This window comes from Equus asinus, chromosome 13 (assembly GCF_041296235.1).
Source record: "Equus asinus isolate D_3611 breed Donkey chromosome 13, EquAss-T2T_v2, whole genome shotgun sequence".
NCBI classification, from domain to species: Eukaryota; Metazoa; Chordata; class Mammalia; order Perissodactyla; family Equidae; genus Equus; species Equus asinus.
This window is the reverse complement of record NC_091802.1, coordinates 25,316,861-25,332,656: the sequence shown is the minus strand read 5'-3', so window position 1 is coordinate 25,332,656 and position 15,796 is coordinate 25,316,861. Positions and strand designations below refer to the sequence as shown.

The 15,796-nt window shown below is 47.2% G+C and overlaps 1 protein-coding gene across 7 annotated transcripts in view; it reads right to left on the bottom strand.

Annotated features, from left to right (window-relative positions):
* HNF1B (HNF1 homeobox B) overlaps positions 1-15,796 on the bottom strand; it is a 50,958-nt gene that overhangs the window by 16,200 nt on the left and 18,962 nt on the right. For all 7 annotated transcript variants that reach the window (XM_014862254.3, XM_014862252.3, XM_014862255.3 and 4 more), the window contains exon 5: positions 3,678-3,838. In XM_014862254.3, the coding sequence (XP_014717740.1) occupies positions 3,678-3,838 (161 nt within the window). The remainder of the gene's footprint in view (positions 1-3,677; positions 3,839-15,796) is intronic.

Here is a 15,796-nt window from a genome sequence, read left to right as displayed (position 1 = left end):
GATTCTGATGTTATCAGAAATGCTTCCAGTGTTTCCCCATAAATCCAAAGCAACTATCAGTTTTACACACACACACACTTACTTGTTTTCATGACAAAGTGGTTTACTATTTATAGTTTTTAAATAATTTTAAAAATTATTATTAAGAAAGCACCTCTCCCTCATTCTGACCTAAGCCAGACCTTCCTGATGGCATCAGGGACCCTGAGAGGTGCTTTAGGGTTAGGATACATGCTCCGGATGGCTGAGTAGTCCAGGTTCTCTTCTTCCATTTCTCATAACTCAGAGCTTCTCAGATTGTAGGTCTCACACCAGCACCCAGGTAAGACACTATCTCCCGCCCTGCCCTTCTGGTCAACCCCATAGCTTCCAAGGTTAATTTGAAAAAAAAAAAAAAGGAAAGAAAAAACCAAACAGGTTTGTTTGTGTTTTTAAAATGAGCATCAAGAAATGAGTTAGGGGTCACGTGACCAAGAAGGAATTCTGACCACATCAAACAAGAGGGAACCAGCCTGTTTGCCAGACTTGTTTTTCAAAATGTCAGAGTCATAAAAAAAAAAAAAAAATCAGTAACCTGCCTTCAACTTCCCTTGGGTTATGTTGTCCTTTGGAGAAAGTCAAGAAGTGACAGTAATCTCTGCCATTTCAATGTTTGGTTTTAATGGTAAAGTAGAAACGTGGATGCCAATGATAAAAGCAATGTAAATGTGTACAGCTTCGGGTCGGTGAAATGCTTTCACCAACTGTCCTCAATAGATAATGACACAAATAGGGAGGGCATTATTAACATTGCCCCTATGTGACGGATTAAGAAACTGATCCTCAGAAGAGTTGAGAGACTAGCTCCATGCCACTTGACTAGTAAGTGAGGAAGACAGAATTCAAACCCAGTTTTGCTGGAGGTTAAATCTTATCCACTTACCATGTTTGGGTAACCTTGGTCAAGTTCCTTCTCACTCTAAAGTACAACCATTATTTTCTCTTTGCCTCCAGGACTGATGGGAGCCAGGGAGCTGCCAAGGATATCAGTCAGGATCCTGACATGATAATTTGGAGATCTTGACTTATGTGAATGCTGCCATTTGCAGGTCTTTCACTACGCTAAATGCTTTACGTGCCTGGAACCTATGAGGTTAGTATTATTATCCCTACTTTGAAGACAAGGAGACTGATGTTTAGAGAAGTTAAGAAATGTGCCCAGGTCGTAGAGTTGGCATTGAAAGCGGGCTATTTGTCTCCAAAGCCTGAGCTTTCCACCATTAGACCATACTGCTTGATACTGTGGAAGTATCCAGGACAAGCTTTTTTAAAAAACAAGGTTCAACACTCACAGTTTGCAACCCTAAACCTGGCCAGTTCTTTGTCAGTGTGTGCCATTTGGGCATGCGGTAGGGGACAGACAGAGAATGCAAAAGAAGGTTCAAATGGATCAGCATTATTTCTAAAACCAATCCCTGGGGGAAGATTTCAAATGCATGTCCTACTGAAAGTCAGCACACAGAGATTGTCATTCCTTACATGGCCTACCCAAAGAACAGCTGAGCCACAAGCAATCCTCACATCAACTCCATGACGCAGGCATTATTATCCCCTACTTCACAGATGAGGAAACTGAAATTAAGCAATGTCCATCCTATTTGCTGATAAATAACACAGTCCAAGACTTGGACACCCTGGTTCCCTTGCAGGAGTTATTTTTAACCATATTCCACTCTTGCCGTGGTGGACCAAGATCTGTGATGGACTTGTTATATATTAACTGAAAGCAGACTCTTGAATTTGGGCACCCAGTGATAGTGACATAACATATGAGCCAGGGTGTTGGACACTAGTGAAAAGCTGGTGCCTGCAAACGAGCTTCCAGGTGTTTGCTAACGTTGAGGTGTGCTGTCTTGGTCAATCATCAACCCAATAATATACCGCACGTTGGGGCACTGCCGAGCAGAACAGGAATAAAGAATCATGTCTGCAGGCTGCCTTTGAAGCAGCCCTGGCCTGGGCGAGGCAGCTTGCGTCTTAGGAGGAAGGGCGGGAGGGCTCAAAGGGAAACCCCAAGGACCTTCAAGCAATAGGAGCGGAGACTTGGAGGGTTCCATTCACTGAGAAGTCAAGACCTCTTCCACCAGGCTCCTTTTTCCAGGGAAACCTGGGCAATCCTTAACTCCAACTGGTTTGGGTCTCAAAGTGACCCTTAAGACCTCATAAAGATTTGTCTGTGCCTCTCACAAGGTAGCTAACAGAAACTGTTCTTTATGAAGAAGCTTAAGGGATGAAGGGAGGGCAAGGGGGCTGCAAAATGCTTCCCACAGGGGCCTTCCATCTCAGTTTGTAGAGACCACTCCCAGGTCCCCTGAAACTAGAGTTGGCCGGGCCAGCACTCCCCTCAGAAACTACACTTTGTTTTTCCTCCAGGGAGCTAGGGACTCAATCACCTGTGACTCACCATTCCTGTGTTGTCTACACAGCACATACGTCACACAGCACACAAGGTCTAAAATGGCATCTGCCCCCTGCCCCCCGCCCCTCCCCCCCGGCCCCCATGGGCCTCTGGGTCAGACACATTGAGGGAATGTGTGCGGCTCCACCTTGAGTGTGGAAGGCAGGAACTGCGGCTCCTCCAACCCCCACCCCAAAACGCAGAGCATGACCCAAAGAATCAAGTGTTCCATTCCCTCCCCTCACTAGTGTTGTGAGGCTTGTGTTCTCTCATAGGCCGCTCTCCCCGCACTTGTGTTGCTAGAGGGTTAGAACCTTGAAAAGTCACATTCAAATAGTCTATTCCTCACCAAGTGTGCTAAACTTACATCTGGGTGTGGGCTGTGGCTATGGATAGAGAAAACCTTATTTAAAGAGAACAACACTGACATTAACATAACAACAACATTGTCATTTATTGAATATTTACTGGCCCGAACACTGTGCTGAGTAAATCATGTGTGATCAGATTTGTTCTCCCCAAAACCCTATTGTTATACTCCCACTTTATAGAGGAGAAAAAAAGAGACCTAGCATAGTTCAGTAACCTGCCCAAGGCTACACAGCTATCAAGGGCTGGAGCTCGGATCTGAACCCCGGGCATTGTAACCTTAAAGTCAGTGTTTCTCACTCACGCTGTAAGCATCACCCCACCTGCCTGCCATTTTGTGCTGAGATCTGCACTGGCGTGCCATCCAATGTCCTTCAAAACCCCAGTTCAAGAATCCTGTCGCCACCTCTCGCCATCCACTAAATCCTGACTTAACTCCTTGCCAGCACCAGGGGTGGTGGCGCAGAGAAAGAGGGGGCTTGTTTCAAAGTGAGGCGCTCTCTGGGTTGAAAAACTGGCTTTGGAGGCCTTGGGGTGGGGGGGATGAATGAACATTTTATCAACACAAATGTCATTGGCAGCCCCAAAACAAACAGTGTCCCACCCGGCTTGCTCCTTTATGAGGCATTCAATCAATAAAATGAGAGCAGAGCTCTGTCAGATTTATTGGCTGGGTTCAAACCGAACACCTCTTCCACCCGCCAAAGGCTGGGCCACCAGTTGTACCTTTCCGTTCCGACTCTGGTCAGCCCCCATTTTCCCCTGTGGGGCTACAATGGTTCATTGTTTGAGGCAGGCCTTGTGAGAAGTCCTGTTTGTTTTGCCTCTTATCTTATCAGCTCCAGAGCTACAATGGCCCAGGTGTACTCACCATTTTACCATCAGGTGAGAGGAGATTGTGGCCCGGGTCCAGGCTGGCTGGGGAGACTTGCTGTAAAACCGACTGGCTGGTCACCATGGCGCTGTTGCCATGGTGACTGATTGTTGAGGAGGAAGTGACCTCATTGTTTCCCTGCTGGCTGTAGCGCACTCCTGCAAAACAGGGCAGACCCGACAGCGAACATTAGTGCCACCAGGGCTCTGGAACACTGACTCAGCTCCCCTTGTTTTCAAGGGTGGATGACAAGAAAGCAAAGTTGCCTTCTCCTCCCCTGTCCACCCAGGAGAAATATCGGCCGTCTTTCTCTAGGGTGAAAGTGGCACGGCCTCTCCTTGAATTCTGGAATGTCGGCTCCATGGGGGCAGGACGTTTTTGTCTGTCTTGTATTGTTCACTGCTGTATCCCCAGTGCCTTGGCACTTGGGAGCCACTCAATAAATATCTGTCAAATGAATGAATGAATGAATGAATGGATTCTGCTCATTGCTTCAGCATAATTCTTTCAGGATTTAGGGGATGAGACTGGCTTTCTCTTCCCGGGAAGAACACTTTTTTTTAACTCTTCAGAAGTCTTCTAGAAATGTTTCCCTGGCATCTCCTGGCTATGTGGGGCTCTAAAGTATGAGATGACCCATTTTACAAAGAGGCACTTGCCCGGTGACCCTTTGTAAGAGCCACAGAAAAATGCATCAGTCTCTGTGTCCCACCATTTTGGCTGAGCCTAAGAGGCCAGGGGGACACAGGCAGAGCAGGACAGGGATGGGGCGGCAGCTAGGAGTCTTTGGCTCTGGAACTCACATTCCTTTGATGGGGTCCCATTTGGCTGACTTCCAGGGCACAGGGGAAGGCGGTCTGCCAGGAGGTGGGGCAGGCAGCACACACAGGCGGGATGTGGATGCTTAGTAAACCACTGCAGTTTGGTCTGCAAGGGAGGGGAGAACCAAGCATGTTTACAACCTCACTGCTCCGACCCTCCCTCCTGCTCAGGAACAAAACGGAGGTCTGTGCTCAGGAAAGGGAAAGTACTGGGCAGAGACCAGGCAACTGAAGGAAGCTGAAGTGGAGCAAAGAACCTGGGTCCAGTTGGCAGAGGCAGAGTCCTGCCTGATGCGCCCATGAAACAGCCAACGACAAGATTGGAGGTAGCTGGGGGCAGCTTATCCTAAGCTCAAAGCTTAGAAAGATCGTGTTTTTGTTTTTCGCTTTGGATTTGACAAAAAGGTTTTGGGGACCCTGTTCCTACCTGCAAGGGAGGGAGACCGAAAGCTCTAGGCATGGAATCATTTGGAGAGGTAGGCCTGCTATCTGGCTGCACTTCTTTTGCGCTGTTTCCCAAGAAGAGCCATCACTGTATAAAGTATATTGATTCTGTTGCTCTGTGCCCCTCCACCCCGGTCCTGCCTCTTGCCCTCCCAATGGAGCCCCACCTTCCCGAGGAGGCTACAAAGCCCCGCCATGGGCCAGGTGAGCTGCTATAACCAGCAGCCTCCAATTCACTAAGACAAAGCTTGCTAGAGGGAGACCCAAGCCAGTTTTCCTTGGATCCTCTGAAGGATGTTACCCAAGGCTGACATGACCTAGAGCTTAATAGGACTAGGGAGAAAACAAACAAATGCCAAAGCCAGTTGAAACCTTCAAGAGCAACTTGTTTGACTATGAAGTGGCCTGATGCATGCTCTATGGGCTTCTCTGGTTGTTTGGTTTCCTCATCCTTTGATTCAAGGGGCTGCTAGTAGGTGTGGTATTGGCAGTGGGACAGCACTGGAATTTGGTAGTTATTGGTCCAGGGCACTACATTTTCGGGGGAAGAGGAGCCATGAAGTTAAAAGGAGGAAAGGCTTCCACATCTCCAAGCCAATACCCCCGACCAGTCCTGTCCATCTTCCTCTGTGCCTTTCTGCAGCCTGCTAGGCTCCAGGTCTCCTATTTACCAACCCCTACACCATCCCATTGGGTTAAATTAGGTCCTTTTTCTCCACTGACATTTGCCACTGGGTTCCCAGCAGGATGCTTCCAACAGCTCACAGTGTTGTTGAAGAGAAGAAGAAAGAGATCTGAACCTGGTGAGCTCAGAAGGTAGAGCTAGGTCCAGTGGAAAAGAGGGCAGTAGATGTCAAATCAATGAAGAATTTAAAAGAAATTAAAAGAAAGAATTTTCTAACAAGGAGAGAGAGTTGGAAGACTGTGGGCTCTGGAGCTAGACAAACTCAGGTTCAAATCCTGACTTTCTCTTAATTGATGTGTGATCTTAGGAAAATTACTTTTTCTCTCTGTGCCCTGGTTTCCCCTCATCAAATGGAGAGAATGCTTCCTTAATAGGGCCATTTTTGGATTAGAGACAACATCTATAAAGCTCCTAGCGTAATACCAAATGAATGGCAACTACGGTAGGGATGCTGGGAGGAGGGAGCTGGTATAAAGTATGCAGACCAAGATATTTGCCCTAAGACTCTAAAATTCTAGGCAATTTAGGGCAGATTCTAAGTGCCAAATGGAATTACCTTTCTATGCAGAAGAGTTTCCAAAGAACCCATGTCTGGTGGAACCACTGATGCTTTACCCTGGAAGCAACTTGGGAAGCAGGCCTGGCCCTTGCCCTCTTGTTCTTTCCTTTTGGAGAAACTGGACTTCACCCTGTTTTTCTCCCGCTTTCTCTGACTCCCTGACCAGCTATTTACCTCCCCAAGATGCTCTGCTCCTGAGAGAGTGGTGATAACGCTGGGAGTCAGATGTGTTTTCACCTCCCAGCCTGTCCCCATCATCGATTCAGTCTCAAGTCAAACAGACTCCGGTTTTAGCCTATTTAATTTGGCTGAAGGAAGAGGGCCAGCCCTAGGATGATCAAATATGGGTCATGGGGAGGCTTCTCCCCTACCACAGGCTACAGAATTATTTATTTAAAAATAATTAACTAAGGATATCCACAGAAAACAAAAGCCCTCTTTACAAGGGAGCCTGGCACGATAGAGTTGAGAGTCATTTGTTAGAATCCAGGCAGCATAGCCCAAGGCTGCTGTGGTTTTCAAACCTTATTTTCTCTCCCAGCAGAACTTCATTGCATGAGAAATAAAACAGTGGAGCTGCTCTGTTTAAAGACAAATGGGCCTAGACTTCTGCACATTCCTTTAAAGACCTCTGGCTGAGGGATGGAGTTCTGGCTGGGATTTAGGGGATCCGTGTTTGATCTCAGCTCTGCCCTCACCCGTATTGGGTGAGCTCCAGCTTCCTCCTCTCTAAGCCAGGGGAGGGGGCTGTTACCACTGTGGTGTGTGGTGGGAGCTAGGTGTGAGGCTGCTCGTCAGCTCCAGAGTTCACCTGTAACCTTTCCCACTGATGCTCCTCTCGACAGGAATTTGGCAATCACTAGGGACCCTGAGAGGGTGGTGTAATCAGCCAGTCACCCTAAAGGGGAGTGTGGAGGTGGAGGGCGTATCACAAGGTACCTGCTGGCGATACATCGGAAATAGGTGTTCTTGTTAGAGGAAGGAGAGGCCAGGTCCTTGTGTATTTCACAAACTCAGAAGAGCGCTTGAATTGAGAATGAAAGTGGAGCAGGCCCTGGAGCCAGGTGGCCTGGATTTAACTCCCATCTCTACCACGTAATCTCTGTGTGACCTTGGGGAAGTTATTTCACCTCCCTGAGCTTTGGTTTCTTTACTGTTGACAATATCCCCCTCTTAGGTCATTGGGAAAAAGACTGAATGAGTTAATGGGTGTGAAAGTACGCAGACCACGTTTGGCACATAACAGTTGCTCGAGATACATCAGTTCCTCCTGTTTTGGGACTGTCTTTGTCTAAAAGACATTTTTAGGCTGAGTTCACAAAATTTTATCGAGCACTCGCATGTGCCGGGCACTGTGCTAGGGAACCTGTGTGAAGAAATGCAATGGCATCTTCCCTTATTCCTGCACCATTGCAAGCTCTGAAAATGAATATATGACAAGGGTTCTGGTTTAATGCTGAGTGGCCAAAGATGCCAGGTTAATGGCCACTGAGGTCCTGTAAGAGAAATGACAATGCCAGAATGTGGCCATGCACCTTCCACTCACGTCCCCATCACTGGTCCTGTGAACCACAGCAAGTGTGTTCAGCAGCAAAAGCCATCCCCGCTGGAATCTAGAGACATCCCTGAGGTCCTGGTGAGGAGGTGATCTATCTTCACCTGTTCCCAGGCCTCAGCATCATGGGCCTTGACCTATTTCTGAATTCCAGACAGCTTGTGGGACAGAGACCAATCATTTGGTTTCTATCCAATATGACTGGTCAGAAGTATTAAAACACGAAAGAAGCTTATGGTTCCAAGAAAGCAGCATCTCCACGCACTGCCTTCCTGTGCCAGCATCCATCTCCAGGGCTCTTCACACTGCTATAGCTTGGGATTTTTTTCTAAAACAAAATCCTACCATGTCACTGCCCTGTTTGGAAACCTATGATGGTTCCTCACTGTTTTCTGGAAATGCCCCAATACTTAAGACTGGCAGAATTGGGCCTCTGTGACTCCAGTCTGCCTTATCTACATCATCTCTCACCACATCCCATACAGTCGTGTCAGAGCACCTGCCAGTCCTCACACAGGCCCTGCCATCTCCTGCCTCTGTGCCTTTGCTTATGCTGTTCTCTCTGCCTGGAAAACTCTTCCCTTTTTCTCCATGTCTTTAAGAGGGTTGAATGTCACCTCCTCTGTGAAGCTCTCCCTGATTCATCCTGGTGGTTAGCTGCTCCATCCTTTGTATTTTACATGCAGTAGAGACTCTTATAGCAGGAGTTGGTCATGCTGCCCTATAATGCTCTGAGGATTTGTTAACTTCTCTCTCTCATAAAGGAAGAGATGGCTTTCTACTCATTGTGCATCCTCAGAACCTAGTAGAATGCCTGAACTGTGAATATTTGTTGGAAGAAATGAGCCCTCAGCTGCTTTGAGCATCTGTCCCTCAGAACAACAGAACATCCCTTCTGGCAGAAAGAGAAAATACAGTCAGTTATGCGGTAATGTTTGTACTGAAAGTTCAGACTTGGTCCAATTCTATTGATATATTAGGGGATAATTTGACTGTAACATGAATTCCACATTTGAGGAATTCATAAATCTGCACCCCACGGAGAGGAGCCACACAGAAAAACACTACAACACACTTGTGCACACACATACCTCAAACATCTACCAGCTACCATCTACCGTCAGTTCACTGCATGTGCTATGAGCCACATCTGCCCACATCTGGAGTCATAACTTTCCTTCCGATTTCAGATAACCCCCTTCACCACTTCACAATAACACAAGATGCAGCCTTTCCAACACCCACTTTCATAGGCAAACTTCAGGACTTTTTCAAGGTAAAGCGCCACATTTATTGTCATACAGCATTCATGTATTTCCCTAACCATTTAACAGGTGTAAAACTCTGCTAATGTTTTTATTAGATTCTTATCTTTTTTAAAAGGTGTCATTTACGACGTTTTTGAGTATCGTGCCCTTAACCCCATTTTTTCCCATAAGCCCTGTGGGTTTTATTAGGTGATTTTGCAAAGCACAGTGGGTTTTATGATGCATATGTCAGATTCTATAGAACTGTGCACCTGCGTTCAAAGAGAGACGCAAGTCCCGTGCAGGAGGACCCCAGAGAAGAGCAGTGTAATTAACCACAGAGACTTTCAGAAACCTCTGCTTCAGGGCCTCAGAACTCCAGCTCATAGTGCCCTGGGTATCCAATCCCGCTCTCTAAGAGCTTCAAAACTGGCTCAGATACCAATTCCACAATTCCAGAAATCAACAGGGCCCCAGCATCTAGACTCTTCAAACTAATACTCTGTCTGTCTCTCTGCTTTGACTCTCTGATGGGCTAGTCAACTTTGGAATTTCAACCTGGCATTTCTGTCCATAAAATGGGCATACAGATTTCCTTTCCTCAGAACCCAGAATGATGAATGAACAAAAACGAGGGTAGAGAAGCAGTGGGTTTTCCCAGGAGAGAAAATGCTGGGCAAATAGAAGAGCAGTGTCAGCCCAGAAAGCATGAGCAGAATTGCTCTCTGAGTAAGAAGAGAAGAGGAAGGCGGGGCCTCCTGGGCAGAGAGAGGTTCAGCTTGCCCCCAAGTGGGCTTTGGCACAGAAGCTCGGAGGTCCCTTTCACTGGAGTCTCTCAGCTGCCCCCAGAATCTGGTGGGATGCCTTTCACCCTTGACATTTCAAGACCAATCTCCCATCCCTGATAATGCAGGAATGTTCCTCTGGCTGGTGGACCTCTGCCAGCATAAGTGAGCGTCCCAGCCACCGACAGAGTAAACATTACTCAACTGGCCTGGGCTCTGTCACACACATTCTTCCCCTGTGTTCCTAACCTCATGCAGAGCGCAGCCCAACCCAGTTGGGTCTGGAGACTGGGAATTTAAACTCAGGCAGGAGGGAGCAAGCAAAAGAGAAAGCTCTTCCAAAAGGAAAAAAACTATGTCCATCAATTATGGGTTGACAGAGCTCTTTCCTATGAAGCCAAAACATAGGATTGGGGAGGGGACTGGGAGGAATTAGGCCAGTCTTGATGGGCCCAGTACTGTGTCCTTAGAAATCCACTCCCCCATTTTCCCCAAAGAGGAATCATTTTCTCGGGGAGAGAGGTAGAGACACAAATGATTCAGTCTGGTGAACTTCTGAGACACTCATTTGAGATAAAAGAATGTGAACAATTCCCCAGCTTGAAACTGGGAACTCCAGAAATGAAAGCTTTCAAATGAGTGAGCATTGCTGCCTCAGTTTCTTCATTGGTAACATGGGACGCTTAGCAGTTTTTATTAATATTTCCTCCTCTCCGGGGATAAAGATTAATGTTTGCAAAGAGTTTAGGAGATTAAAAATCTGAAAACCTGGGAGGAAAAAGCTGATGCAAGATGAAAGCAATTTAAACATTGGGCTGGTTTCAATTCCAGATCCCTTTCTATCTGAGGTGGCTTAGTTAGGAGCCCAATTCATAAGAGGAGAAACACAGACAGGGCTGCAGGGACGGTAAACATTCTTGAACTCAAGGAGTAAAAGTTGAGTGACACTTAAGGGAAGCCCACAAACTGGTTTTCTTATAAAAATCAAAGCAAATGTAGCCAAGAAAAGAAAAAAAAGTCTTCCATCAAAAGCATCTTGGCTGAGAACAGAAATTAACGTGCACGGTGAACCTGAGAAAACCCCCACGTGGGGAGGTCGAAGGGCAACAGAAACTCCGACTGGCCTCCCCACAATGTCCACCTTGGCCACCACGCCTGGTCCTTACCAGAGAGCCGGGGTCTGCAGGCAAATGTCAGATGGTTTGCACTGAACACTTCAGCCTGGAGACTGCTTTGCAGGTGAAAGAAACCAGGCCGGCACTCGAGAACTTGAGAAGTCCTCACATAGGTGAGTGTTTCACAGTCTGCTTCTCAATGTGTCACGGCTGCTCATTTGACAGAGTGGAAAGCTGAGGTTCGAAGGGGAAGAGGTCATTTTCACTACCTCTTCCTAAGGGCGTCCCAGTAAGTCAGTGGTATTCCAAAGCACAGTCTTCTCCCTCTTCCCCACAGGCCCCAAAGTGACTCCAGATATGTTGAGCTTCCCATCACCACACACTGTCTTCTCCATTGCCTCCTCAGCACATTACATGGAGCCCAGCCCATGCTAGGCACTCAATAAGTGTTTGTTGAATGAGTAACTGATGAATAAAGGAGCTACACTTAACTCTGATCAAGGGCTCCACACTCACCTCACCTTTAGAGTATTGAGTTAAGTGGTAGAGAAGTGACAGCGGTATACTTTAATCCTCCAAATCTCCCAGCTTTTCCGAGGTTAGGGAGAGGCATACATTTTCAAGGAGGAATTGGGGAGAAAGAGAAGGAGAGGAAGAAAAAGAGAGATTAAAATATAATCTAAATGCGGAAATAGTATTGACACATTTGGGCAACTTCACGTTTGAAGGCACAAGATGGGTGAGCTGAGGGGTAAGGAGGATGCAGCAGGACTTCCTTTTCACACCTGAATCTTGGACGGTGCCTTATCTAGAGTAAAAAGGGCCAGTGGGACACCTTTGGGGAGCCCACCCATCCCCTACTTCTTGAGGCCTAAGCGTAACACCCATTACCTAGGCTGCTGTAGGGGGATGGAATGGGTGCTTCCATTAGCACAGGCTGACCATTTCTATAGTTTGGGCTGCGAGTGGGAACCCCAAGTTTAGACTCACCAGGTTAGAATCCAGTTTTGGGCCCATTGGGTGGACTTTGGGGTAAGGAGGATCAATTAATGGAGATTCACTATGACAACATATGCAACTTAAATGCCTTTTTCTCAAAAGGAATCTTGGGTAAAACTAAGAAGGGTTAATGGTGAACATCCTTAGGCCTAAAGGCTATGGGGACAGACGGAGCCCTGTTGTAGTCTGGCTCCTGGGGTCTCTTTTCTGAGAGGCTGCTTTTGCAGTCAGGGATAATGTGGCTGCAACAAAGGCCCCTAGGCTTGGCTGACGAGGAGAATGATGATGCTCCTAGTGGGTCTGGGCAATGGGGAAGGCTATAAAGCCATCAACAGACTGAGCCATTGGGTGTCCACACAAAAGTAAGGTCCTATAAACAGACATCTGTATTGTGACTGAAGGGCTAATAAAATTGCCTTAGAAAAGAGAGGTTTTCCACTGTGGCCTATTCATAAGCAGGGCTCTACCAGGAAGTGATAGCCAGGGAGAAGATCCTTTGAGGCCTGGCAAGTGTCAGAGCTGCCTCATTATGAGAGTTTGGCTGGCCAGACTCCAGCCTTTTCATCACTGAGGGCAGCTTCATCAGCACCATCATCAGCATCATCATCATCATCATCATTCCCATCATCATGACAGATAGCCACTGATCACCTGGCAGCCTCATGGAGGCTGATCCCAGGGAGCCCCAGGTGTTGGGCCCTGAGACCTTAGAAGGTAGATGATTACTGGCTTCCACGGCAGAGGAGCACCAGTGAAGTGTCAGAGAGCACCCCCAGAGAACCGGTGGCTGCCTAGAGTTGAGCAGTTTCCTTTCTGTCTCCCAAGATGACTCTGATTTACACTAAGTCCAATCCCTTTTCTAGACCTCAATTCACTCAATAGAAATTCAGGAAGAGCAGTTCTTATTCTTTTCTTGCCCAAGGGATGCTGGTAAGAGATTATAAAAGGCACTAAATCTAGTAGGACATTAAACTAATAAGTAGAACTAAACTAAACTAGTAGACTAAACTAGTAAACTAAACTAATACGCTTAACCAGTAGAAGCTAAACTAGTAGAACATTAGGGAGAAAGAACAATAACATGTTCTTTGAAAACTTCCTGGTGGTATTTAATGTTGAGTTTGTTTTGTGAACTGTATACTTTAGTTAAGCAGTATTAATGGAGGTGGAGCTGGATGACATTGTTCTAGAAAGGGGAAAATATGCTGTAAATCATAATATGTACATATGTTATGTACGACACTGATTCCATGCTCAGTTTAACTCTAAAACTGAATAACAGGCTTGTAAGACAGAGAATTTAGGCATTAAGCTTTTGGACAGGAAATCCTCTGTAATAGATGTCTTCATTCCACAGATATACAGAATGTCTACCACGTGGCAGGCACAGGGCTACGGACTGAAGACACAGCAGTGAAGAAAGCCAACTCAGGCTGAGATGTGGGTACAGCTCACCATCCTACCACTCGGAATACATACACAGGGAGCTAGATTTTAGAGACTTCAAGGACTACCTTCTTCACAGTGAGAATAAAAGTTACTTGGTTTTTTTTTTCTTTGATAGGTAGGGATGCAAACCCTTACTTCACCTGGAGGTAGTATTCTCAAGAAGAGGAAGGAGAAGGCTCGTTTCTGTTTCCATTTGTAAAACACCCTGAGATAAATCAAGCACCTATTTTGTGCCCAGTGTGCAAAGTGATGGTACACAAACGGGTGATGTTGTTCAGAGGTTTTCCACCCTCGCTGAGCAAGAACTCATTGGATTTCATTGCCAACCCAACAGGTGCCGACCAGGAAGAGGCCCCCTGCAGTGAGGAGGGCCAGAAGGCATGGGCATGTAGGCTGCCACTCAAAGGCCTTGAAAGCGTTAACCTCCAGCAGTTATAGGTGTCTCGTTTATACCCATTATAAATCTGTTTATTGTGACTGGCCCCACCCAATCTGCTGGGGCTGTAAAGCTCTAATGGTCCCTAATAAAGGTGGAAGGCTTCTAACAGCACACAGTTCCTGAAATGCAGAAGGAACGAGGGAGAGGAGGAGGGAGAGCGACAGACGATGAGCTTCACAATAGAATATCACAATGGCAAACCTCCCTCTGCTCCTTCAAGCAGCCGAGTCCTGGGCCCCAAGTCTTGACGCTATGCACAATCTCCAAGCGATAACCGTCAGAGCTGAAAGGTCCAACACCCTCATTTGCCAGAATCCCCAAGAAGTGAAGTGATTTGCCCAAGGTCACCTCTGCTCTTTAGTGACTCAGGGGAACCCTAGTCCAGGGCCCCTCACCCCACCCGCCTCATCTTTCCTAGTTCAACAAGGGGCCGTCAGATGACCGTCAACCCCTTCAGAGTGCTCCTGCTCCATCTAGCCTGGTGATGTCCAGCCCTGACCGTACATCCAGATCTCTCAGGGAGTTTGTTGAAATTTCCATGACTGACTGCCCAACCCAAATTCTGATCTAAAAGCCGTGAGTGGGGGAGCCATGGGTATTTCTGATGAACTTCTCAGATGCCTTTTACGTGGCCTGGGAAGGAGATTTGCGAATCACGCGTCTTGCCAATACTTGGGTTTCATTGTTTCTGATATCTCCAATAACAGGTGGGGTTCATGAAAGGGAAAACTCTTCCAGGGTGAAACTGCAAAACACACCTTCGTCAAGAACCCAGGGAGGTCCAAAGCTCTTCTTCTCTGTCAATGCCCTGAGGGTGCCTGAGTCACTCCAGTAACACCTCCCTTGTCAGGCACTGGGCTTGGTGCCTGTCGTGTTTTATCAGATTGAAGCCTCACAACAATCCTAAGGAGACAGATGTCACGATCTCTATTTTATAGATGAAGAAACTGAGGCTCAAAGAGGTCAAGCAACTTGTTTGAAGCCACAATGCCAGATAATGACAGAACCACAATTCAAGCCCAAGCCTGTTTTGGGTGCTACACCTTGCTACCCAGACACACCTGTCTGAGTGTCGTCCTGACAAGGGACTGCCGGTAGCCAGCTCTCCCCGGGAGATGTAGACTTCCCTTGGGAACATCATTAAATGCTAAAGATCTTCTGCATGGTGTTCCTCCAACTCGGGAAGGACACGTGCAGTACCCATCCTGAGAAACTTGGTCTTGACTTCCTGAAAGCCCTGGAGAGACGGAGCCTCACTGGTCGACGCCCCAGTGACTGAACGCACACAGGTGCCCTTTTGTGGGGTTGCGGAAGCCAGAGCAGAGGGTGATGGGAAGGCATCTTAAGCAGATGCACGCTCATAGGTTGAAGGAAGTGGCTTCCAGAAAATCAGCTCTCTGGAGAGTCTGAGGTTTCCGTGCTCACTGCAGGGGTTGCATCCACTCTCCCTTGTACCCCTCTTTTGCCTGAAGTTTGGGGGAGCTGGCCTCCCAAGAACAAAGGCCATTAGGTTTCTCAGATTTGCCCTCTGCTAGGAAAGAACCACACCCCCTTTAATTGGCAGGTTCCCAGGGCTAATTACTAACAAGCGGGGTGCTCACGCCTCCTTTAATTAAAGGAGAAAATGCCCTATTAGGTGCAGAAGATTCAGGGTCATCTTATGAACCTGACCTCCTGCTATATGGTCAGGAGGCCCCCATTCTACACCACAATCCTTGGTGCTTCCCAGCTTTCTCTCACTGCTGAGTGTATTTGCACTAAATGCCTGTGGCACTGGATACAGCACTGGAAATGCCATGTGGATGTCACAGAGCTGTCCTTCCCGGAAGACTGTGAAACTGTGTCATATTCCATGTGCTACAAGAAGCCAGCCTGAGTCTGCTACAATCACCAAGATGAGTATCTAGTTGGAAATACTCAAATTCTCTAAAAATTTCTTGAAAGAAATCTCCAAAAGGGGCAGAGGAAAGAGGGGGAAAAAAACAACAAAAAAAGGCTCTGCAAGGAATGGTAATAGC